Source organism: Phalacrocorax aristotelis, chromosome 11 (genome assembly GCF_949628215.1).
Source record: "Phalacrocorax aristotelis chromosome 11, bGulAri2.1, whole genome shotgun sequence".
NCBI classification, from domain to species: domain Eukaryota; kingdom Metazoa; phylum Chordata; class Aves; order Suliformes; family Phalacrocoracidae; genus Phalacrocorax; species Phalacrocorax aristotelis.
The window spans coordinates 22,126,754-22,150,012 of record NC_134286.1 but is presented as its reverse complement, the minus strand read 5'-3'; the positions used below and the strand labels follow the sequence as shown (position 1 = coordinate 22,150,012).

The following is a 23,259-nucleotide window of genomic DNA, read 5'->3' as shown; positions in this document are numbered from 1 at the left end:
ACTGAATTATTTGTAAGTAATACATTTCCATTTGTCATCTGAATAATTTACACTGTTCAGTTCAAGCAGGGCTTTCATGTCACTGATGTATAATGTTTATTACTGCTGTTTCAACTCTATTTGTAGAACTTTGTTTGAGTTTTATCAGAGAAATGGCATTTATGGCTGGCGAAGTATCCCTGAGCAAGTGGAGAGAAGGAAGGATAGAAGTAGAGCTAGCTAAGCAGGCTTCTGTTTCCAGCAGTGCTCTGCTTCTTGATTGACTTCCTAAGCTACAGGAAACATTCATCTTTGACCTTAAAACCCAGCTTGAGAATCACCTGCTTTGTTTTAGGGGAAGAAGCATGTGTAACCCTTTGCAAACCAGTTAGTTTTTCCACATGGTCTTTGTACTCTAGTTTAATTCTGTGTGTGTGACGGGAAGTTATTGGTGCATTCTCCCTATTTTGGACTCGTAGCAGTTTGGAGCTGTAAGCCTATGCAAAGCAGCCAGCCGGCCTGCGGCTAACAGCTAGCTCAGGTGAATGATTTTTAGGGTTTTACAGGAGTTCTGAACTACCACCTGGAGTCTGTTTTGATCCCAGATGGTCTATAAACTTTAAGATTTCATAACTTCACCGTCCCTGGGAAAATGGGAGATCCGAACTGTGTTGTGCCATGGAGTACTGAGGAAACTGGGCAGTACAGGGTTCATTCGTTGAAACTAGGTATTAATTATAGTAGAGGGCCTCTACTACAGAGCTGTTACAATTTAAAAATGAGGTATGAATACCTGGGAAAAGGTGTTAAAATAGCAGAGTGTATATTGTTCAAGAAGTACTCTAGCTTATTGAATCTTTCTTGGTTTGTTCTTTAATGAGGATTTAGAGCGAATGCTTTTAATTCATTGAATTCATATTTATACGCACATCACTTCGTATCTTGTTAAAAAATAGACGGCTTTCAGTGTTTGCTCTTACAGATGTCAGTTTGGGAGATTCCTAGGCTAGTTGCCAAAATAAAGGACTGCACTGTAGATCATTGTTTTGTTTCTTATGTCATATTTTATATTTTCAGCTCCTTTCCTAGTGATTTATGCACTTAACCCCTGGTACACTGAGTTGTGAATATATACACATTTGGGTCCGTTGATGGGCCCTGTGTCTGAGTTTTACTGCTGTACCTCCGTGCCTGTTGAACCTGTACGTGTGTAATGCCTGGAGTTACAACCTGGTCATAAATCTGCAGTGTTACGGTTTGCCTTCCGTCAGCATCCACTTCTTCACTTCTTACAGTATCGTTCCTCCACCATTTGATGTGTGAAGGTCGTGATAAACGCTTACTACCAACTCACAAGAGAACAGTACCGGTAAACGCCGGGCCTTGAGTACACCTGTAGACAGTTTGTGCGTATTCTTTTAGAGGGCCAAAAAGCTGTCAAATATCTGAGAGCCATACTAGCAAGACATCTACTCTTACCTGTGTTACAGAGTCATTTGAGAGAAACCCGAGGTCAGGAGAAGTCTTGCAGAGCTCTTCTCAGGTGGATGAGCCAGCCGTGAACACTTTGGTAATCTCAGAGGCAGTGGCTGAGAAGGGGGAAATAGGTTGCTTACAAAGGTTGAGACTCCAAGCAGTAGTTTCTGTACTTCCTACCTTTAATCCAGCATCCTTTCCATATGTTCTTTTTGCTGGAGCCTAGCTCTACTATCTAATTTTAAAGAGCCTCAAATTACAGAATTTCACAAGTGCATATGACTCGCCTTACCTTTGTAAATGAGGCGAAGATCCTGTGGACCTTGCAAGACCAGCTCCTAATTGAATAAACATCTCCATGAAACAGTTTACAAAGCATTCTGTATTAATTTATTTAAAAACACTCTAATTAAGACTTCATGTTTTAAACACTTCATGGTGGTAAACTTATTTTGAAATACAGCATTTTCTAATTTCACTGTGGCCTCCACGATACTGGCCGTAGCCAGAGTGCTCTGTAAGCTTTACTCCCTGCTGAGGAGGGGGCAAAGCCAGCCTCTCCTGTGTGCGCTGAACGATTGTGTGGGTTAAGACGATTCTGTACTACGTGGAAGCGTGGACTCTTGGCAAGTCTGTGACACTGTTATACCTGCTCCTTTCAAGATTATCAGTTTGTTTTGCCTGCATAAACATGCTAAGCACTGGAATCCAAAGTTCAATTTACAGTGATTTGTTACGCCTGGAACGGCAGCCTTCCTGGATGCATGGAAAGGGATAATTTCACAACCTAAATCGTAGTGAGTGATAGCTGAGCTGACAAATCTTCTTGTCTGACATCAGTGCTACACAACCAAGGAGCCTTAAAAGATGGGGAAGCAGTATTGAATTCTGGGTTTAGAAAATCATGACGGTATGTTCTGTAAGCTTTCAGAAATACATCCCCAGTTCTGCTCCTTTCTGCACTCCCCACGTGGTAATTTTAATAGCCCTGAAGCTGGAACTATTACCATGGCTAATATTGCCAAGTAGGTGCAGGCAGACTTCATGAAATGCATCATCTCGTTCAGATTTCTTTCCTGAGAGGTTTCAAGTAGCTCTGGCTTGGCCTGCTTGTTCTTTTTTTCCCTTTTATTTTTTTGTTTGTTTGTTCACTCTTTAAAAATCACTCTTCAAAAATCACTCTTCAGTCATGCAGCATATTTAACCAGCTTTTCTAACCTTGAGGGCTGCATGATGGTGTCCCTTGGAGCCCTTCTGCCCAACTTGAAAGCTACTTCTCAGATCTTTTAAATTGCTAAATCTTAGCCTACTCTAATTTGTTAAAAAGAATCAAATGAATAATTAGAGACTTCAGCAAGACTTGTGTACCAGATATGTTCTGGACACTGAAATATCTCCTAGATATCTTTCCCTTTTTTGCCTTTCTTTAAGGGAAATGTCTTTTGCAGGCAGGTGCATGCTCAGCGGGAATAAGCTGGTTCCAATCCAAAAGCTGAGTTAGGATGGTATTGAGCCCAAGCTGGTATATCACAAGGGGTTTTTATTTTAACAGGCTGTTACACCAGCCATGCTCCGCAGCCTCTGAGTGTGCATGCAGCTGTAATAAAAGTTTAGAGATATCCTAAGTTGCAATGCTTTAATTACTTCATTTGAACTGAATGATATTAATTGCAATGGGAGAAGGATAAAAAGCCTGTGTAAAAAGCATATAATGTGGAAATTGATGGTTTGCACTGAGCTAAAAAACCAGTAACTTATCCTTGAAGAAAGGCTGTATCCAGATTTCTGTGGATTGTATGGAGTGTTTTAAATTAACTGATTCTCTCTAGCTCGTTAAAAGTAATCTGGTGATGAGATTAGTCTTGTGTGTATTTTAGATAGGGCAGAAACAGCTGAAGTATATAGGCAAGCATAGGAGACTACAGTTTAAACATAAATGTACAGATAGGAATTTTTCTGGAACTCTGGGAACAATAATACATTTACATACAGATTTTAAGAGTTCTCTTCTGAGAATCTCCCGCAGTCTACAAATGTGCTGTAAATGGAGCACCTAAAATGGTGGAGCGCCCCAAAATAAACCCAGCCATGACTTGCTCGGACTTCTTGTAGATTTCGTCAGGATCATTAGTATTAAAAAGAGAAATACACTGCAAGTTTGTGGTTGTATTGTTTGAAAATATGAGGAGGACTTCACGATTTTAGTTACTTCATTGCCCTGTGCTTCAAGCAACTGCTTCATCCTTGTTAGCATTTAAAAAACTCCAGTAGCATTTGTTTGACAAGTGTACTGACTGTTCCTGTATCTCTAAATTTCCATGTCCCCCTAAGAAACCAGACACATCTTTAGTATTTTGCCCCATTATGTTGAGCTAGTAATGAATGGTTATAGAAAGGTTATAAATCTGCTGTTGCATGGGTTTTCCTGTGTAATTTCAAAAACACTCTATAATTAGAGCACGTCAGAAATGCTGCTTGCACTGTAGCCACCTTTAATAATTATTTTAATGGTTATATTTTTTTGTATCTTCACTTAGTAACCCTCTTCTTTCACCATAGTCTCTTGTTTTCTTAGTGTACTTCTCTTCCAGCCTATCCCATAAATGTGTCACACATCCACCTCTACAGTTTAGAAGGTCCACCCAGTTGCCAATAACTAGTGGATTCTGCTAATGTGAGACGCTTCACCATTCAGTCAAAGCAGATGTGAAACCAGCACCCTCGAAAATGTGCAGGACAGCTGCCTGAGCCCTCCTGGTGTGCTGTCTTAATCCGTGATAGAAATGCAGCTTAGCAACAGTAAATGCCCAGCTTCCCTTTGCCAAATCTCAAGGCTGTTGCAAAGAGGACAGTGGGATCTTCCCTCTTGTAACCCTTCCCCATCGTCTGCTTTGTGGTTTTGTTTTTTTTTTTCCCCTTGTTTTCTAGCTTCAGTGCCTCTCTGCTCACTGTTTGCTCAAGCAGCAGTACAGCATCGACCTGGTTCTTTTTGACAAGAGCTCTGAATAACAGCAAGGATACTGACCCAATGTTGTGCTGATTTTTGATCCTTTTCTTACTGAAGCTAGAGCAGCAGCTGCTTCATGGTCACAAGGTCTGCCTGCATGCTGATCAAGATAGTACGACATCGCTTTTATAACCATTCTCACGTCTGCAAAGTTACCTTCATAGCATATCTTCATAAGCAGAGACTTATAAATGGAAGTGTGAATGCTTTCAAAGTGTGAAAGTGTTAGTTCAGGATAAAAAATTTTGACTGGTAATGTTGGTTAGTCTGTAATAATAGTCCACTTCACCAGGTTTTGGGGAGGATCAGGATTTCACTGGAACTTAGTAAAATTCATAGTACTAAAAAGGGAGAAAGATGTGTCTTGAGGCAAGAGCCGTGTGGATGCCGGACAAGTGGATTTCTGTCATCGGTTGACTATAGCTCATGTTCTGAGCTATATAGTTGTTATTAATCACTCCCAGCTGTTCTTCTGTTCCATAGCTTCAGAACTCTTCAGCTCTGGGCCTTATTATAATTTCTACTGTAAAGCTACTTATGTATAGTGGATAGAAAAGTGATAATTTCTCTTAATTTTTCAACAATAATTTCGTCTTATGATTCTTGTCAGCTAAGTGAATGCAATCTTTAAGCCACTTGTCTCTGAGAATAATTACAAATTCAAATAAGTTTAAAGGCACAGAAGTATTTAAGCCCCTGGAAGCTGTTGATACGTTTCCAGTTTCTGAAATCAATTAAATCTAGACCAGGCAAAATACTCATGTTCTTTGCAGGATTAGTTGTAAACTGTTTGTAGAGCCTATAAGAGACCGTCACGCCTAAGCACGCGTCTGTCTTACCTCATTTTGGTGATGCAGTGAGTTAGCAGTGTAATCTGGCTAAGAAATAGAAGTCTGCTACTATTTTTTTCACTTGCATGGTGTGTTGAACTGGAAATAAATCTTTAAGACTTCTCTACTGAGCAAAAAGGACTCACAGGTTACAGGTTGGAAGTTTTGATAGATCTCTATTCCGGTTTTGATGGGTTATTCAGTTAAAATTTCAGCTGTACTGTGGGATTGCTTCGGCTGTGATGGCTTGCTTAGGCAGCTACCTCAAGTCAGAGTTTTTGAACCTGGTCTTTTCACATCCCTTTTTACTTTACCAGCCCTTTTTGCATTACCAAACTAAAAAAACCTGCCTTAGAGACGTTTTGGTGTTCTTTGAGTAATTATTAGTTTTACTCAGTTAATGTTGTCTTCCCTATATCTCATAAGTATCTGATGCAGGTGGGATGTCCTCACTGAGTTGGTATGAAAATTGAGGAAAAACTTGAATATTCCCTGTGCTTTTGTTTGATACTGTGAAATTCAGTATATGGGATTTTTTTAAGGGGTGTACTTTGTCTTTTCTGATGGAAATCAGTGAGCACAAGTGTTCTTGGATGGGTGCCTTTTTAATGATCTGATATGCATAAAGTAAAATTACTGCAGCTATGACGGGCCATATTTTATCATTGGTATTTATCGTACTGCATCTATTATTCTGAACTGCCAAAGTGGCTATAATTCAGGTGGGCCAGGCAGCTTTCCGTTCCTCTATTTGACTAAAAGCGCCGGAACTGCGGAAACCCACTGAGCTCGCTCGCTCTCTAGATTCGGAGTCCATGCAGTGAGTGGGGGTGTGAACGGAATAGGGGAGCTCTTGAAAAGTGCAACCAACCTCTGAGACATCATTGTAAGTCACAGTAATTTCTAGAAGATCACAAATCCTGACTACAAGTTGCTGAAACTTTAGTTGTCACCTCCCCCACCAATACGGAAGTGTTAAATTCGCGTTTCTCTGAGAGTCTAATTATATAAGTAAAGCAGTATTACCACTTTAGTTAAACTAGGGGGGTGTTTTCCTCATCGGGTAATTATGTGATGACTGCGTAAATTTGCGCTTTGTCCCTGCTCGCAGAGCTGTGTGCAGGAAGTTTTACCATCTCTTCCTGAACTGGAATAGCAGAGCAGTTCCTTCAGAGCACTTCCTTTGACCTCCTAGAGGTCTCAAGGATATACTTCTGGGGTCTTTATAACATGTATTTATTTGTCATGCTCTAGCAATGAGAAGTCAATTCTAATCTCATGCATTAAGCTTTATATTTAGCTGTATTTTAGTGTACGTTATTTGCGCAGTTTTTATATGCCAAGCAAACTCAATTGGTATGTATTAGTGATTTTTTTCTTGTAATTTTTTATTGCTCCCACAATGTGTGTCATAGTTTAGTGAAACAGTATTGCCTTTTTAAAAATATTTTTAGATGTATAAAGTACTGTGAGATGCAGTATAGGTTGTCTGTGGCACCCCAAAAGAGAAGCGTCTCTCTTGATTCACCAAATAACCAAATAGAAATTTTGATACTTTGGACACTTGCACTTCCATTAGATTTTATTTCTAGTTAAGAAATGTGACTTTTATGTTTCCAAACTTATAGAGTCATGGAATCATTAAGGTTGGAAAAGGCCTCTAGGATTAAGTCCAACTGCCAACCCAACACTCCCAGGCTCCTAAACCATGTCCCCAAGTGCCACGTCTACATGGTGTTTGAACCCCCCCAGGGACGGTGACTCCCCCACCTCTCTGGGCAGCCTGTGCCAGGGCCTGACCCCTCTGGCAGGGAAGGCATTTTCCCTCACACCCAACCTAAACCTCCCCTGGCGCAGCTTGAGGCAGTTCCCTCTCGTCCTGTCACTGGTGCCTTGGGAGCAGAGACCGACCCCCCCTCACTCCAGCCCCTCTCAGGCAGCTGCAGAGAGCGAGAAGGGCTCCCCTCAGCCCCCTCTTCTCCAGGCTAAACCCCCCCAGCCCCCTCAGCTGCTCCTCATCAGAGCTGCTCTGGTGAAGCCTGTATTGTTTCTTAGGGGCAAATATTTATGTGATCTGAGGCAGAAGTATTTATCCAGATGGAAAAACTCTCTTTGGGGGGGTTGGAAAATATGTTTAACACCTATCAGTCTGAAAACAAAGCTGCTAATTAGGCTTTATTACAGTAAGGCGCGGTTCATGCTGCACTGGATTTGAGCTCCAGTCGCTTAATTTGCTATTTGCAAATTTAGTTGTAAAGATCATGGATTGCAAGTAGCTGAATGTTGACTCCAGTTATGCAGCCTTACTCACAAATGTGTTGTGTGTTTCCATCCCAAAACATGACCACGGCCAGTTCGTGCTGTCACCATAAAGTGCTCTTTTTATTTCCCTACATACTTGTTGTCTTGTGTAGTGTCGTTCTCCTGGGCACCGACTCCCATGATAAATCACTCTATACCGTTTGCTATGTAGTTATTTCATTGTGGTATGCTAGGCATGTGCGTTTTGTAGAGCCTCTTCAGTATGTTACTTATTATTTAATTTGCAAGTTTGCGTCTTCAGAACTATTCATGACTGGTTTGTGATATTTTTTTTTTTATGTCCCCCACAATTACTTTGAGTCCTGTTTTGGTTTTCGTGATCTTGGTATGCTAATTTAAAATGTTCTCCGACAAGAAACTTCAGAAGCATTGCAACTAAATATTAGGTTAATTTAGCTTCTGTGGTTGATTGACTAGCATTTAATTTACTAAGGAAACCTTAATTTTTAGTCTGCCCCTGCAGCTAACTTACCCAAATTTACAGTTTGGGCAGTAGATACAAGGAAGCACTTGGAAAAAAGGCACATGTAACCTGTTAGATTAAATGGGTAGATACACCTGGAATACGGGTTGGTGGTTTAGTTAAATTGCAACACTGATTTATGGTAGGTTATTAAATTCTTTATGGCATACTTCTGTTAAAAATTACAATTCTTATGCTTTTATTTCTCTGTTCAGGTATATATTCCATATGTTGCTTTACAGCCTGGAGTATTCGGGTTGTCTAGTTTCACTGGTTCTGTATGTTGTTGTACCTCTTTTAGTCATCTGTTGCTCCAGGATTTCTCTAACAGTGTCAGAGATCATGGAGGAGGTGAGAAGACAGTTCAGAGAAACTTAAACTGAACTTCACAAGCTTGCGGATTTTACACATATCCCTTCCTCAGTCTTGAAGCATGCAGAATGTAAGAGTAAAGGAAGCTCAGCAGTTCTGATTTCAAGGCTGAAAACTTCTCAAAACCAGCATCGCTGCCTCTTGTGCATTTACATAGCCCGGAGGCTGTTACGCTGTTACCCAAAGTCACGGTGTTGATCAGAGCAATATGAGTGATGAGCGGAAGTATCGTTTGGAGAGCTGTATCGGCGGTTCTTCCTTGCAGACAGCTATTCTTACATCTGGCTTTGGTTTGGGTTTTTTGGGGGGAGATAGTGAGGGGAAAAGAGGTACTTGGAAGCAGAGAATGGATGTAGGGAAACAAATGGGAGGAGCTGCCTGAATTGGCACTGATGCCTCAGAAAATTTCTGCGTAATTGCTGCTTGTGAAGAGTCTTGCTTGTAAATCTGTCAGCACCTAGTGAATGTTTTTGTGTTTTTTATAGTACCCAGTTTTGAGCCTTCCTCGTTTTCTGTCTTTTTGATATATGTAATTCACTGTAAATCTGGTGTAGGAGGTTCAACTACAGAGTTTCCATTCCTCCTGTTAAACTAAATTATTTCTTGTTTTCTTTCCTGTTTCTTAGAAAAATTTTAATTATTTCTTTGTTAAAGACAATCTTTAAAAAGGTTAGAAGAAGATTAGATCAGTCTCTGCTTGTTTGTGGTTTATATTAATAGCAGATTGCTGATGGAAACGATTGAAATATTTGCTCAGCAATTAAAAAACATTACTAGCTTCAGGAAAATAGATTAATTGAATGTTGCTGGTCTGTAATTTTTGTTGGTTTAGCACTTTTCTGAGGTGTTTTAAGATGGCTCACCTGTGCAGAAGGATTTCTGCTTACTGTTTGCAGAAGGTTTTAGGGGAAGTGACTTGGATATTTAAACCAGCAGTCAAGAATCCAAAGTGCTTGGATTCTGCATTGAATGATGGTAACTCCTTAGATAACAGCACAGATGCAGCTAAGGACTGTTGGAAGATCAGCAAGAAATATTAGAGAACAAGATGGAGCGGTATGAGGGAAGGTACCAAATCCCAGGTGGGAGCTCAGCTATAAGGTATTGATGGATAAAAAAAATAAAAAGGGGGTGGTTGTGGGGAAGAAGGGCATAAACCACTTTGAATTTGAAGCGGACAAAGTTAAAATTGAAGCAAAAATGCTAGCGTGCTTTAGTTCTTGTTCTATGTGACAAGTGAGACCATATGGATGTGTAGTGGTATGTTTCAGTTGTATCTAAAATAGTAAGTTCTATCCTCATAATATTGCTGGAGACTCAAGGCTGTATCAAAATGACTGCAAGCTTAATCCATCATCCTTAGATTAAGGGTAGCAAAGCCAAAGCACTTTTAGATCATCTGAGAATGTCTGACAAAATTCTTCTTTCCGTTCTTTTTATTTTTTTGTAATCACTCTCCACTTGTCCATAGAACTTTCCAGAAAAAAAGTTAGAAAATTATATTATTTCTACTGTGTCACTGAAGGCAGTATTTTTTTCAAGAATTCTTTATATGAGATGCAAATCATAAGCAGCAACATCAAACCTTTTGTGCAGCCCACGTCACAAAAAGACATTTTTTCTTTCATGGGATTTGTAGCCCATGTGGTTTCTGTCCTCCAGAAACTTAGAAGTCTCTGTGTTACAATGTTCTGTATTTTTATAGTGCATTCTTGACTAAATTTAAATTGGTGTTTCTAGGTCACTGTGACTAACCTGATCTTAAGTGAGAACAAATATCTTGTTCTTCATTTTCAAATAAATTCAAATGCAAAAATTCATGGTACCTTTTATAATAATAAAGCATCATCTTGATTTCATTTTGCAGAACATAGGAAGCACGAGATGCTAATTCTCAATGAGAGTAACTTATTTTCTTACCTGCTTTGTTTTTAAAGGAGTACTATGAATTCTGTTGGATTTTTAAAGGAAGTTTTCTTTTTCTAACATAAACATACTGTTTCTTTGTAGGGCGCCAATGCCTCAGCTTTGGAGAAAGAGATTGGTCCTGAACAGTTCCCTGTGAATGAGCATTATTTTGGCTTGGTCAATGTAAGTATATTTTCTATGATTGAAATGCTGTTTTTTAATTCACATCCTAATTTTGAATTTAACGGGATTCTCTGTTAGAACTTTATCTATGAGCACTTTTAACTTCAGTTGGGACTCTGCATAGACACCACATCCTGCAGCACGGTGCTGTGCCTTGTTTTTAACCGAGATATAAATTTCATCTTAAACACAGAAAAATAAGTATGTTTATAATAAAGTCTTGGAAAGAAACCTTCCTACTCAGGTACACTTCTAATTATAGGATTTTTCATGTTTAGCTGGAAAGGACGTATACTAATAAAGGGTGTCCATTGTTCATATGCTGTTCTAGAGAAGAGAGATTTGATTTTACAGTGACGCTGCAGTGTATGGGAGCCTTGAGGTTTTAAAGTGAAAATGTGTTACTTTTCTAAAAAAAAAAAAAATTGCTTGTGGGATTAGTGGAAGTTCTTCTGTGTGAGGACATAGCCAGGAGATGAATGACATTGACTTGGTCGATAATTTTCTTACATGTAGACATACTCCTTTTCTCTAACTTTTTGACAGCCTTGTGTAACTCCCTTCAGAAAAGTTCTATTTTTTTTGTATCTGACAGTTTGTGTAGATCTGACTTGACTGGGATCTATGGGCAATAAGAATTGTCTACCTAAATTAACTGTGGAGAGAATGGAGCATTGATATTGATCTTGCCGGTGCTTCTGGAGGAGAAGGGCAGCTGTTGCACCTGTGATGTATTTTACCAATAAATACAGGAAGCTAGTTAATAGAAACAGTGGTTCTGTGCCATCGTCTTTAGGATGTGAAAGCAGAAATTTGGCAAAGCTCACTAGAAACATAAGTATACTTCTGTTTGCTGGTCATCTAGGCACATTTCATTGAAAACTGAAAGATGACCTATCTTTTGGCACACCAAATAAGGTTAACATAGCTACTAAAGTGTTGTTTGTTGCAGCTTGTTACAAACTCATTTAATTGACTTCTGTGTGGGTTTCTAGCAGTTTGTGTTCTCAGACACCAAACTATCTAAACGCATTGAGTTATACTCCTTAAGTATGGTGTTAATGGCCATTCCAAAGCTGCTGAGGTTTGCACCATAACGAGAAGAATGGAAGGCATCTCCAATCGTAACATAAATAGCAGAGCGATGAATAGTGCGAGGAGGAAAAATAGCATTCTAAAAATAACCAGAATTATTATAACCACATCCATTCTCTGTTTTGAAGGACAAAATATGACTAATACTGTTGTGCTTTATTCCTTGCAACCAGTTTCTTTAGGATGATCATTTTCATGCTCTTCTGCAGAGCGTTTTCTTAAGTTATTTCTAGTTCTTTCATAATTTGAAGTTAATTGGAGCACTTTAACGAGGGCAGTTTCACGGCTTCAGCATCAATGCTAGTAAATGTATGGTTGCACTGCAAATAGAATTAAGTGTCGAATGCACAGACAACTGAGGCTTTAAAATTTTCTTTGTAATAGTTATTTTCTCTTTGGATCAGCAAGCTGAACTAGCCTGCCTGCCGCCGAGCTATTGCTAAAGCCACTGCAGAGTATGTGGGAGAAGGGTCCGACGGCTCCTTCTGACAGCCTGTTGAAATAGATCACGTGTTGTATTGAACTGAAGTGCAAGAAGGATGGAACATTTTCATTCTCGAATTTCATCTCAGTTTTCATTTTAAAAAGCTTCTGTCTTAAAATAAGCTTTCAAACTTTATTTTTACATTGAAAGCGTAAAAGTTTACAAGTTCTTAGGAAGTTAAGCAATGTTGACTCTAAATACAGGCAGTTTTAAGTAAAAACCCCTGTGTTTTGGCATCTGGAATTAAAAATATTTTAATATTTTTTATCCCAGAGAAACCATGACAAAAAGATTTAAAAACCTACGTGTTTGTACCTGTTTCTCCTTTGTATTTTAGGTCACATGAGACTTGATACACTATTTGTGTATTTGGTCTGTGCATGTAGCTCCAGGTTGGGAAATATGCATCAGCCCACTGAGAACTGCCTTGCCAACCTGGTTTTTGGGGTTCTGTCAAAGACAAACGGTTAGAGCCCTCATTTTTCTTTTCAGGCAGAATTCCTAGCGAAGTTAAGGTCATGATTGGAAAGGTCTGAGTACTTTGTGCTTCTAAGTGCAAACCGATTGCAGCATAAAAGTGTGACACTGCTATGTAACAATTTTATTTGTGGAGGACTCTCTAATACAGAGAAGGGTAGATCAATAATAGAGATATTCAGAAGTTTCCCAAGGCCCTGAATTGCTCAAAGGTGGAAGGATTTTGTTCTAACATGAAAAAGAAAAGGTCAGAATTGCTGAAATGAAATGCATCACATGGTCTTTTTGTAAAGTACTTGGTGTGCAGTAAAATATCCAAAATGCTAACATGCAAGATATGCGTTTCAGGAATAAAGTTCTTCCACATTACTTTATGTAAACAGAGTTGAAATACTGTTTAGAAGGTTATTTTTAAAACCTAGAGCATGCCATAAAGTGAATTTTTCTCTATATCACTTTGAGCACTGCAGATCATCTTGCATCTTACTGTCAGGAATTTTTAAAGCTCTTTGGATGGAATTTTAAGTCTTTAACTCCTTTAACTCTTCCATTTAGTTTGGTTCTAATAATTTCTCTCAGTATGGGTAGCATCAAAACAGGACATGTATAGCCAGTTGACTTCATGCTTTTTGATGTGATTTCTCCATGAATACAGTCCTGAGATCCCATTAACTGCTTGCTTTGTAAACTTTTTTTACTTAAGATGCACCGTGACCTTCCTTTTTTTTTTTTTTTTCCCAGATGGCTAATTTCTAGTTTCTTCTGCTTTTAATTTTCTGGGATTATTATAGACAAATATATTAGATACCTCACCTGGAAACAGTAATATTTAATCAGACTTTTGGTAGTTCTCTCGCCTATTTGTCTTGTTTGTACATTTAGTTACCATGATGCTTATTTGTTTTCTTAGGTCCCTAACAAGCATATGAGTTAGCTTCTATCCTAATTCACATGTTTGTTCAGCTTGCCTAGTTGTTTTCCTCCTGTCAGTAAGTTTTAACTGTTGTTCCATGTTGTTTGCGTGTGGTATAAATTAATGTTAATGTACCTATAATGCTGTAGGAATTAAACTGTTAATTTTCTGTTTCAGTCAGCAAACTGATTATTAACTTGAAATCATTCTGCTACAGTAATCACACCAAATTTTGGGGAACTGTGGTGGCGGTATTCTCTGAGTACCACTTAAGAAAATAGTCTGTGTTCTGTAGTCAGATTTGTATGCTTGTTTTGTTTATTGAAAATATTTTGCTCTCAATGCTTTTGAGATGCATAGTCTGATTACCAGAACATTGGGGACTGGCAAACCCAGAATTTGTTTCACTTTTTTGAAGCAACAGCGTTGTACAGCACAGTTGCACAACAAATTGCAAAGAAAAAAACCCATGGTGTATTTCTTGTGGATGATATGCTAATATCTCAGCAGTCTGAGTGTTTCTTCTTGTTGAGCAATGTGGAACACTGCCTCTGGAAGTTGTTATCGCTGTCCTCCTTTCTTTAAAATGACACTGCCTTCAGATATGGCAGATGTAAACCAGCTGCTCTTTGAATTTGCCTGCATCGTGTACTTCTCATAATATTTTATTATAAACAGGAAATATTTAACATATACCTTGCTAACCATCTCTAAAAAGTACTTGGTGTATCTGACACAGGCAAATCTCGCATACGAATCCATGCACTGAGCTCATGTTGCTGTAATACGTTTGAGACACAGGGATGGTGGCAGATGCTGTCTCTTCCTTTTTCTGCTCTCCTGTCCCTCTGTTCCGCCGTGTCATTGGCACCCCTCCCCATCACTATCCGCAGCATCTCCCCTTCCAGGATTAGTAGCGTGCTGTATCCAGAAATTTTGATTTTTGTGATGGGCCCTTAACTGGTTTTTTTTGTCAGTGGTTTCCTCCTTGTTTTGTGTGTGCCCCATATCGCTGTGGCTGTTGCCTTCTCCTCCTTTTCTTGCTGTTACCAGCTGTGACGATACAAGGATGAGTCTTTTACACCATGCCTGCTGGTCTGTCAGTCTTCATTTATGGGGGAGATATGACTTTTCCATTTTCAGTATGTGACATTCTTAATGAGCAACCTCTTTCTTTGATTACTTTTTAACAGACCTAATATGAAAACATTTGTTTTCCTTCTGTTCTGTTTTAACCAGTTCGGCAATACCTGCTACTGCAACTCAGTCTTACAGGCACTTTATTTTTGTCGTCCATTTCGGGAAAAAGTTTTGGCATACAAAGTGCAGCCTCGAAAGAAGGAAAGCCTCCTGACATGCCTCTCTGATCTCTTCAACAGTATTGCTACGCAAAAGAAGAAGGTGGGAGTCATCCCACCCAAGAAATTTATTTCCCGATTGAGGAAAGAAAATGGTAAATGAATTAATGAAATTCTTATGCAGATTTAAGAATTGGAGATTTAAGCATCTAAAACATAAACACAGCTTCCTTTTTAAGTGAGTCCAAATTGTCAAGTTTTAACAGACTTCTGGAAGATTTTTGAACTCCTGTTTGTGGTGTGAATTTCGCCACCTCTGTAGCATAGGAACAGAGATCATATCAGAACTGTGCTGTGTCATAAGACGATTATCTAGGTACGTTTGTTTTCTGTGCTCACTTAGACCAAGCACGGGGCATGTACGCGAGTCTCAGCACTCCAGTTATTCCACGTTGGCATCACGTTCCGTAGAGGTCTGCTGCGAGTCAGCACGCTTCGGGTCGTTGCTAGAAATTGTCATGGGCTAAACAGACCTCACGGAGTTGGTCATAGTTAAAGCCTCTGAGGAAACCTACCCACCCTCAGCCTGCCTTCTTGCGTTTGTGGTAGGATAAATTCCTTATGATGAGAGCTGGTGGTTATTTCCCAGGGCTGCTTTGGTGAGGAAGAGTTCTGTATGTCAATTTATCATCTCTGCTTGAACTTGAAAAGACGACAAACCTACAGGAGGGGATTTTTGCCCCTTGATGCTGGACTTAATGAACTAATGGCTGAAGGCAATGCATCTGAATTTTTTTATTTCTCTCCCTCCCCAAAGGAAGAAAAAAAAACCAAACCAAAAAGCAGAAAAACCCCCACCCTAAACCCCAGTGATGGTTTTCTTCAGTTCCAAGAAATGCCCAAACTAAATTTCCTTTATGTTATTTTTCAACTGCCTGTTTCTTGAAACCTGAGGAATAGGTGAGGGTAACCTAACATCCATTGCAAGAACAACAAAGTATAAACCTTCAAAGACATTTAACAGTGTAACCCACAATTGTATAACAGGGTAGAGAAGGGGGAAGGGCGCGCACAGATTGCTAAAAGCATAGTAACTTGATATTATGAGGTATCTTTTTTTTTTAAATTCTCCTTGATCTCTTCCTTTCCAGAATTATTTGATAATTATATGCAGCAGGATGCACATGAATTCCTAAACTACCTACTTAACACTATTGCTGACTTACTACAAGAAGAGAAAAAGCAGGAGAAACAGAATGGCAAACTGCAGAACGGCAGCATTGAGAGTGAAGAAGGAGACAAGACTGATCTGACGTGGGTCCATGAAATCTTCCAAGGAACACTAACCAATGAAACCAGATGTCTTAACTGTGAGGCTGTACGTTTAAAACAAAACCAAACCTCTTAGATTTTTCACAGGTTCTGGATCATTTTCCCTAATACTAAGCACACTTTTTCATTTATTAGGATAGATGAAATTGCACTCTCTCTATTAAAATATGGAGCGTAGCCTATTTTATGACTGTATCACCTCTATGTTCAAACCAATACTCATTAAGGTATGTTTCTCAGAAAAAGCGTAGTGTTTTTTCTGTTCCTCCTCCCTGTTTCCATCGAGGTGGTCTGCACCTGGCTGATATAAGCTGCCTTTTTGTCTTCGTGTTATTTCCTGTGTCAGTGATTGATAGTTTATGTTGTGTTTCTACATGAGAGTTGCTCGCTATTTATTTAACTCTGGGATTAACTGAATTTCTTGAACTGGAAGTCTGTGCTTCTTGGTGCTGGTCCGTAGCCACTCTATTTGAGAGCAAAACAAGTGCACGAAGTCTAGAATTAGAAGAACCACACCACCTTCAGACCAGGAATTTGTAGTTAGCCGTGTACTATGTCTGACTTAATATGTCTAAAAAAAATGAAAACCCAGATGGAGAGAGAAAAAAAGTGATTACAACTGAGATGACTGTTCTTGACATTTTAAATCTAAAATTATGGCTATATGGTGAATAGAAGCTCTAAAAATGACATTAATAAGATTCTGTCTCAGGAATTTTGAAATTAAACGTGACTGTTCCGCAAATGCAAAGACGGTTTGCCTAACTGCTAACCCATTTAACTGAAAACCCACCTGCCTGTTTCTGTGTTTCCTATAAGTATTTACTGTTAAACTCTGAGGTGCAGCAGAAAGCTGTTATTGGTCTACAAAACAGAGTGGAATATGGTTAAAGCTTTTCCACCTCTGAGAGCTCCAAGTGGTTAAAATCTTGGTTTTGCAGTGAAGTAAGGAGATGTGTCTTGAAGTCTCAAGGGGGGGAAGATGTTTTGCAAGGAAGGTTTTTGGGTTTGTTTTTTGTGGGTTTTATTTTTTCCTGCGTTTGGGCTTGTTTTTTTTCCTTTTCAATATTCCTCTCTGGATTGTAACAACACGTCAGGTTATTTTTTCAGTTTTAGCTTACTTCAAGAAAGGGCCACTGTGTGTGAGTTACTTTTTATCACAAAGGTCTCTACTTGCAACGAGGACATTGCACCATTCCAGAAATGGTTAAAAGAAATCTGCCAGTTCTAAACTGTTATGAAATATTTCTTCTTATTTTTTTCAAGGTTAGTAGCAAAGATGAGGACTTTCTGGATCTATCGGTTGATGTGGAACAAAATACATCAATTACACACTGTCTAAGGTAAATGAAAATATTTGCGAATGGCAAAAATACCTGCCCTTGGTCAGAAGGAATGAGCGTAGCTTCATTGCTGAATTGTGCAATGGTTGTAGGCTTTGACTTATGGTAAAATACGTTCTGTTTGGAGTGCTGGTCATTTTATCTTTATCATGGCTTTTTGCAGCTGCTAGGTTCCTAGTGGTTTTTAGTAGTTAATAAGTACGATGATTCCTTAGTGGTGTGTAAGATTGATTTTCACTTTCTTTTATGGGGATTTTAATTTGTTACATCATATAGCCAGGTTTTATCAGAACTAAACATGGTATGTTTGGTTTCATAATAAATTCTTGTTTACTTTAATATTGTTACTGCATTTCAGTTGTCTGGTCCTGATGTTTGTGGTCAGGGTTTGGGTTCGGGTTTTTTTTTTGCTGATAGAAATTTGCTCCGTGTATTTGGCTAGATCCAAGGCTTATCAACTGCTGGGCTACTGCAAGTTGCATATAGCATCTAGCTTTTTAATAGCTGATAATGGATGTATAATGCTAATTGCTAGGAGTTGAAAGATAATCCAGACTTTGGCTAGTCAACGGCTAATGACTATGGGTCTTAATGTTTAATGTCTGCCGCCAAAGAAAACATGGAGTGGCTACATCTGGAAACAAAACACAATCACCTTATTGCTGTTTATTACCTATCGTGTTTGAATCCTGCCCAGAAAGTATCTAGTTAATACTTGGGGGTGTAACTTCCAGATTTTCCCAGCTGGACATTGATACTACATCCCAAGACTGGGACAGATACACCTAAGATGTGTTTTGGGAGGTATAAGTGATCGAATAAGAGGAATTTTATCTTCTGTGTGCTTCGGGTTTTTTCAGCATTATTTGCTCATCTGACTTTTCTTTCATTTCCACAGAGGGTTTAGTAATACTGAAACTCTATGCAGTGAATATAAATACTATTGTGAGCAGTGCCGCAGCAAACAGGAAGCACAAAAGAGGTAAGGTTCAAATATTCAGGATAATGTAAATGTTCTCTTAAAATGGGCAGCTGTTAGAAAAACAGGCCTTGTGAATTCAGTGAAAAGAAAACGTAAGACTGTTTAGGTCTGTGTTTGTGGGGAAGGGAGTAAGGAAAAAAGAGACCAAGTAACTTCGTGGCAGCCTTATCAGAGAGAAATAGATTAATTTTGTATTCCTCCCAGAAGAGGATATATCTGGTGCTTCCAGACATTTGCATTTTCCTCAGTTAGCATTAATCAGCTTAAAGCCACTGAAAACCATCCCAACTGCTTTCCCTGAGAATACCATACACAAAAATCTTATTTCTCACCTCATCCTTGGTCACAGCCAGAGCGGCAAGACAGATTTATTTCATCTATTTCTTCCCACTGACGTGGTGAAAAATTGATGTTTTCAACGTAGACAGTTGTCCTGCATTCAGGTATCAGTCGTGTAGTTAATCTTTCAGAATAAATATTGCCTATTCTCACTGGAATATACGTGAGAAAAGCAGCCTTTTGCAAATCTTCATCAACATTTTAGATGCCTTTTAAGAATCTTCTTCATATTGAACCTGTTCTTGAACAAAGCTTTGTTTTTGTGATCTGCTAATACCTTGTTCTTTCTTTAACATATTTTTGTGGTTCAGAATGAGAGTGAAAAAGTTGCCCATGATTCTAGCTCTGCACTTAAAAAGGTTCAAATACATGGACCAGCTGCATCGATACACCAAACTCTCCTACCGTGTAGTCTTTCCCTTGGAGCTCCGGCTCTTTAACACTTCAGGAGATGCTACAAATCCTGACAGAATGTATGACCTTGTGGCTGTAGTTGTTCACTGTGGCAGGTATGTTGGTTTTGTGCTTTCTGGACTTTAAATGCCTTTTCTTGAAATTTAGGAGTCTGTCACCCATACGCCATTTTATAACAGTACAGTGGCTGACAAGACGGGAGCGTGCTAAGCAGCGTCAGAGGTAGTTGGCTGAAAGTATTTTAAAAAAAGTGTTTTGCTCTTTTTACCACTTTTCATTGTTTTAAATTTTTCTTTCTGAGTACACAGGTTTGCTCTTGTATCAGCTTTCGAATATGGCAGCAAGTCAGACAAATTGTTTCTTTGAGCTGTAGCAAAGTAAAAGTGGTCTTTAAAAAAAAAACAAAAACAACCCAACCCCCCCCCCACCATGCCTTCTAGGATGGCTAAATGAAATAAAAACAAATCCGGGAAAAACACTTACTGAAATAGAATTAAGTTACAGATCTTATGTTGCTACTTGCTAAACCATTAAAGATTTTTTAGAAGCTGGTGCCACCATGTGGAGTAGACTGTGTACTGCTGATTTTTAAAAATATCCTTATTCTCTTCATTAAATTTTTGTTGTTGTTTTTGTCGGTGTTTTGATTCTGTTTTTAAAAGCAAAGAGGAAAAATTTTTAAGCACTTTTAGGAAGAGACCAGTCATGGAAAGCAAAAAAATACTTGTAACTGCTTTCGTCTGGAAGTGTAAGTTTTAAAGTACTAAGTTATTACAGCACACAAATGCTTTGAAACATCTTTGTGAGGAGCAAGACAATATAATCAGCACACTAATATTGCATAGATTTAGTATAAATATGTATAATTCTATGCAATTTCTGCTGTGGTGCAGTTGTGCTATTTTTTATTTATTTTTCTCATTTGATGGTCTCATCCTATGCATTTTCTTCTGAAGATTCTTAATTTGCTATCCGTATAACTACACTTACATGTTTTAACAATGGTGATGACTAATTTACATGTACTAAATGGTTTTGCTTTTTCTTCTCAAACCTGTTGTCTTATATGGGCCTTCTAGGAGTCCTGTGACTCTTCTGGTTTCAGTTCTTGCTGGGAACTTACTGAGGACTTAAGATAAACTATATATTCTAAATATTTGAGTTCTCAGGACTGGTTGTAAATATTTTGCCCTTATAGTTTTACTTTTCATTTAGTTGCTCTAAACAAAGAAGTTTCATTTTGTGACAGAGGGTGTGTTTATGTTTATCAGTAATTCTGGAAGGACCAGAGAAGTACTTTCTTTTGCCTAAAGCTGGAAGGAATAGAGGTTGTTTTAGCCTTATGTAGATGCTAAGTAAAAAGTAGAGCCGGGGCGGGGGGCAGAATATATATGTATTTTCTTCCACTGTCTTCTGGACTGTTCTCACAGAATTTCAGGTTAGTAGACTGATAGCTCGTAGTTTTCCATCCATATAGCTTATTATCCCAAAGCACTACCTTTTTAGGGCAATCTGCCTGCCTTTACTCTGCAGATCCATCTCCCTTGAGTTAGGTCATTTTGTTGTCCCTTCCCTTCAAGGTAAGCATTCAGGATATAGGTGATAGAATTGGACTGGGAAACTGCCACCGGAAAGCGGGGACCAGCGGTTGCAGAAGGCCTGTCTGCAGTCAGCCGCAGGCTAAACCACACCAAGAATTAAAAAAAATATCTCCTGTGCAAATAAAATATTTCAGACGGTTATTAACAATTTGGAACGGTGGTCAAAATCCTCATCAATGGTGAATGTGACAAAACAGTGATTGAGATAATTAAGTTTTAATTTTTTTCTTTCAAATATATGAATGGCTCTCTAAAATATTTACAAAATTGTGTCTTTTGAATCCATTGTATTTGGCAAGTAGCAAAGACAGGAATTTTAATTCAAGCAATTTGGCGAAGTCTAAGAACCTAAACAATATTGAGTGGTATTAGACAACATTAAGAGCTGGGAAATCTAACTCTGCCAGTAACAGCTAGAATCATGTGGGAGAGCAGCGGTCCTGCCTTTGCAGGCATGAGAATAATAAATCTTCAATCCTTTTTTCCGGCAGTGGTCCAAACCGTGGACATTATATCACCATTGTGAAGAGCCATGGCTTTTGGTTGCTGTTTGATGATGACATTGTAGAGGTAGGTATGCTTTTACATGGTGAAAACAAGTGAAGACAGCATCACTCTCCAGCTCCGTTTTTATGTCTGGGATTAGCTTTTGCACCTCAAAGTATTTCAGCAAAGCATGCGCACGGAATAATTCTGGGCGTTTCAAAAGTAGACTTCAACATTTTTGTGCATCGTCGTTGTAGGGGTAGCGTGGAGAAGCGCAAACCTACGCAAGGGCTGTATTGACACATCAGACATGGGGTAGTGTGCACCTCTCTGGGCTGAAATACTACCATTGGCTTATCTGGGATCTGAAAAGCTCTTATTTCAGCCCACTTTTTGGGCTCCTGTTAGTTACTGACTCACTTTGTGCTAGTTGCATTTCATGCTGCATTTAAGAACTTCTAACCTTGTCTTGTAGGCAGTTTTCCCCAACAAACTGAAGTGTAGAAAAACTGTAAAAAAAAGATTTGGGAGACTGTAGCGAGGTCCTGAGGGTATACCACCATCTTTGGGCTATCGGCAATAATATTTAAACAGTCAGCACAAGCAAATTTTCCCCTTAACTTTTCTACTAACGTACCTGTAAAGACTAATATCCAAAATATTAATATATCCAAGTATTTAACATAATTATTAAGCAAATACCAAACAGTAGAACAAATACCACAGTAGAACTGCTTTTTGTAGAGATGAAAATGTACCGTTTGCCTCTGAGCTCTCCTGGTCAAGGTTAAGGCTTGATGCTAAGCGTCTAAGTAGGTGCAGCAAAATCCTTCCCGGTGTTGATACAAAGATGATGTAGTACATTCTCCAAGTTTTTTGTTTTTTAACCTTTGCTGAGCTTTGAGCATCAGGGGTGACTCTCTGGTCATTCGGACAGCTTGTATGACTGTGAACAGTTGCCTTTCTCCCATTGTTCTATTTTGAGGGTTATTTTCCTCTTTCTGTCACAGCCGAAATATGTAATTGTCAGCTAGTTTTGGAAATACTGTTCACTTCATATTTTTAAATGCAAGTATTTACGATGTTTTCCATTCAGGTGATAAACTTCAAATTTTAAAAGTAGATGTAAAATAACCATATTGTTGTTCTGTATTTGTTTTCTGTCAGTCACTTCTATGTTGTATCTTAGCTTTTAGGTCAAACTGGAATTCTTTTTATCTGCAAACACTGTTGGCACTTTTATAGATGTGCCAAAACATAGTTTTTATATACGCAGTGTCTGTTATTGGACAATAAATTCAAGGAGCTGTCATAAGTGAGCTAGAATGTAGTTCCTCTTTCATGGATGGATGCTTTTTTTTCCTTTAAGTTGCTTTTCTAGCTTTAATCATGGCTTTCTTTTTTTAAGTTCATCATCCTTTACAGAATTTATTTAAAATGCTGTAAAAATAAAGGTCTTTGATCTGAAACTTCTACTTTTTGTGTTTTCCATGGTTCTTTGAGTTTTCACTGTCTTGATTAGGATCAGCAGTGTAGCCCCATCCTGTAGCACTACCTCTGCCCCAGCTGCGGATCCAGAAGCTTAAGATTCCTTTTCCTGCTGGAAGACTCTCCCTGGCTGGCATTTGCGTGTGTTATTTGCTTTCTCTGAAATTTAGGCTATGTTTTTCCTACCGGTGGCGGGCATGAAAAATTGCTCGTGAGAGTTTTGCACGTGAGTCATTTGAGATCATTGGCCCTTTCTGGTGAACAGTTGCTCCTTGCCCTGCCTTGAAGAGTGTAGCGTAAGGATTCACGCTGGGTTTGCCCCAGAGGATCTCTTCACTGACGATCCGTTGTAGCTGCTCCTGCCTTCTAAGCGTGTGATGAACGTGCGGCTTACATCTCACCTCCCTGTCTCGAGGAAGTACCGCCCTTTCTCTTTCCTCGACCTTCTAGAACTCACTTGAATTTCT

General features: G+C 38.9%; 1 protein-coding gene across 3 annotated transcripts in view; it reads left to right on the top strand.

Annotated features, from left to right (window-relative positions):
* Positions 1 to 23,259, top strand: part of LOC142063002 (ubiquitin carboxyl-terminal hydrolase 12-like) — a 32,273-nt gene that overhangs the window by 3,676 nt on the left and 5,338 nt on the right. Inside the window, exons 2-8 of one of the 3 annotated variants that reach the window (XM_075106276.1) lie at positions 10,460 to 10,540; positions 14,749 to 14,962; positions 15,959 to 16,121; positions 17,411 to 17,482; positions 18,381 to 18,464; positions 19,115 to 19,312; positions 21,310 to 21,388. In XM_075106276.1, the coding sequence (XP_074962377.1) occupies positions 10,460 to 10,540; positions 14,749 to 14,962; positions 15,959 to 16,121; positions 17,411 to 17,482; positions 18,381 to 18,464; positions 19,115 to 19,312; positions 21,310 to 21,388 (891 nt within the window). Of the gene's footprint in view, positions 1 to 10,459; positions 10,541 to 14,748; positions 14,963 to 15,958; positions 16,186 to 17,405; positions 17,483 to 18,380; positions 18,465 to 19,114; positions 19,313 to 21,309; positions 21,389 to 23,259 lie in introns of all 3 variants that reach the window. The other 2 variants (XM_075106274.1, XM_075106277.1) reach the window with 2 other exon arrangements.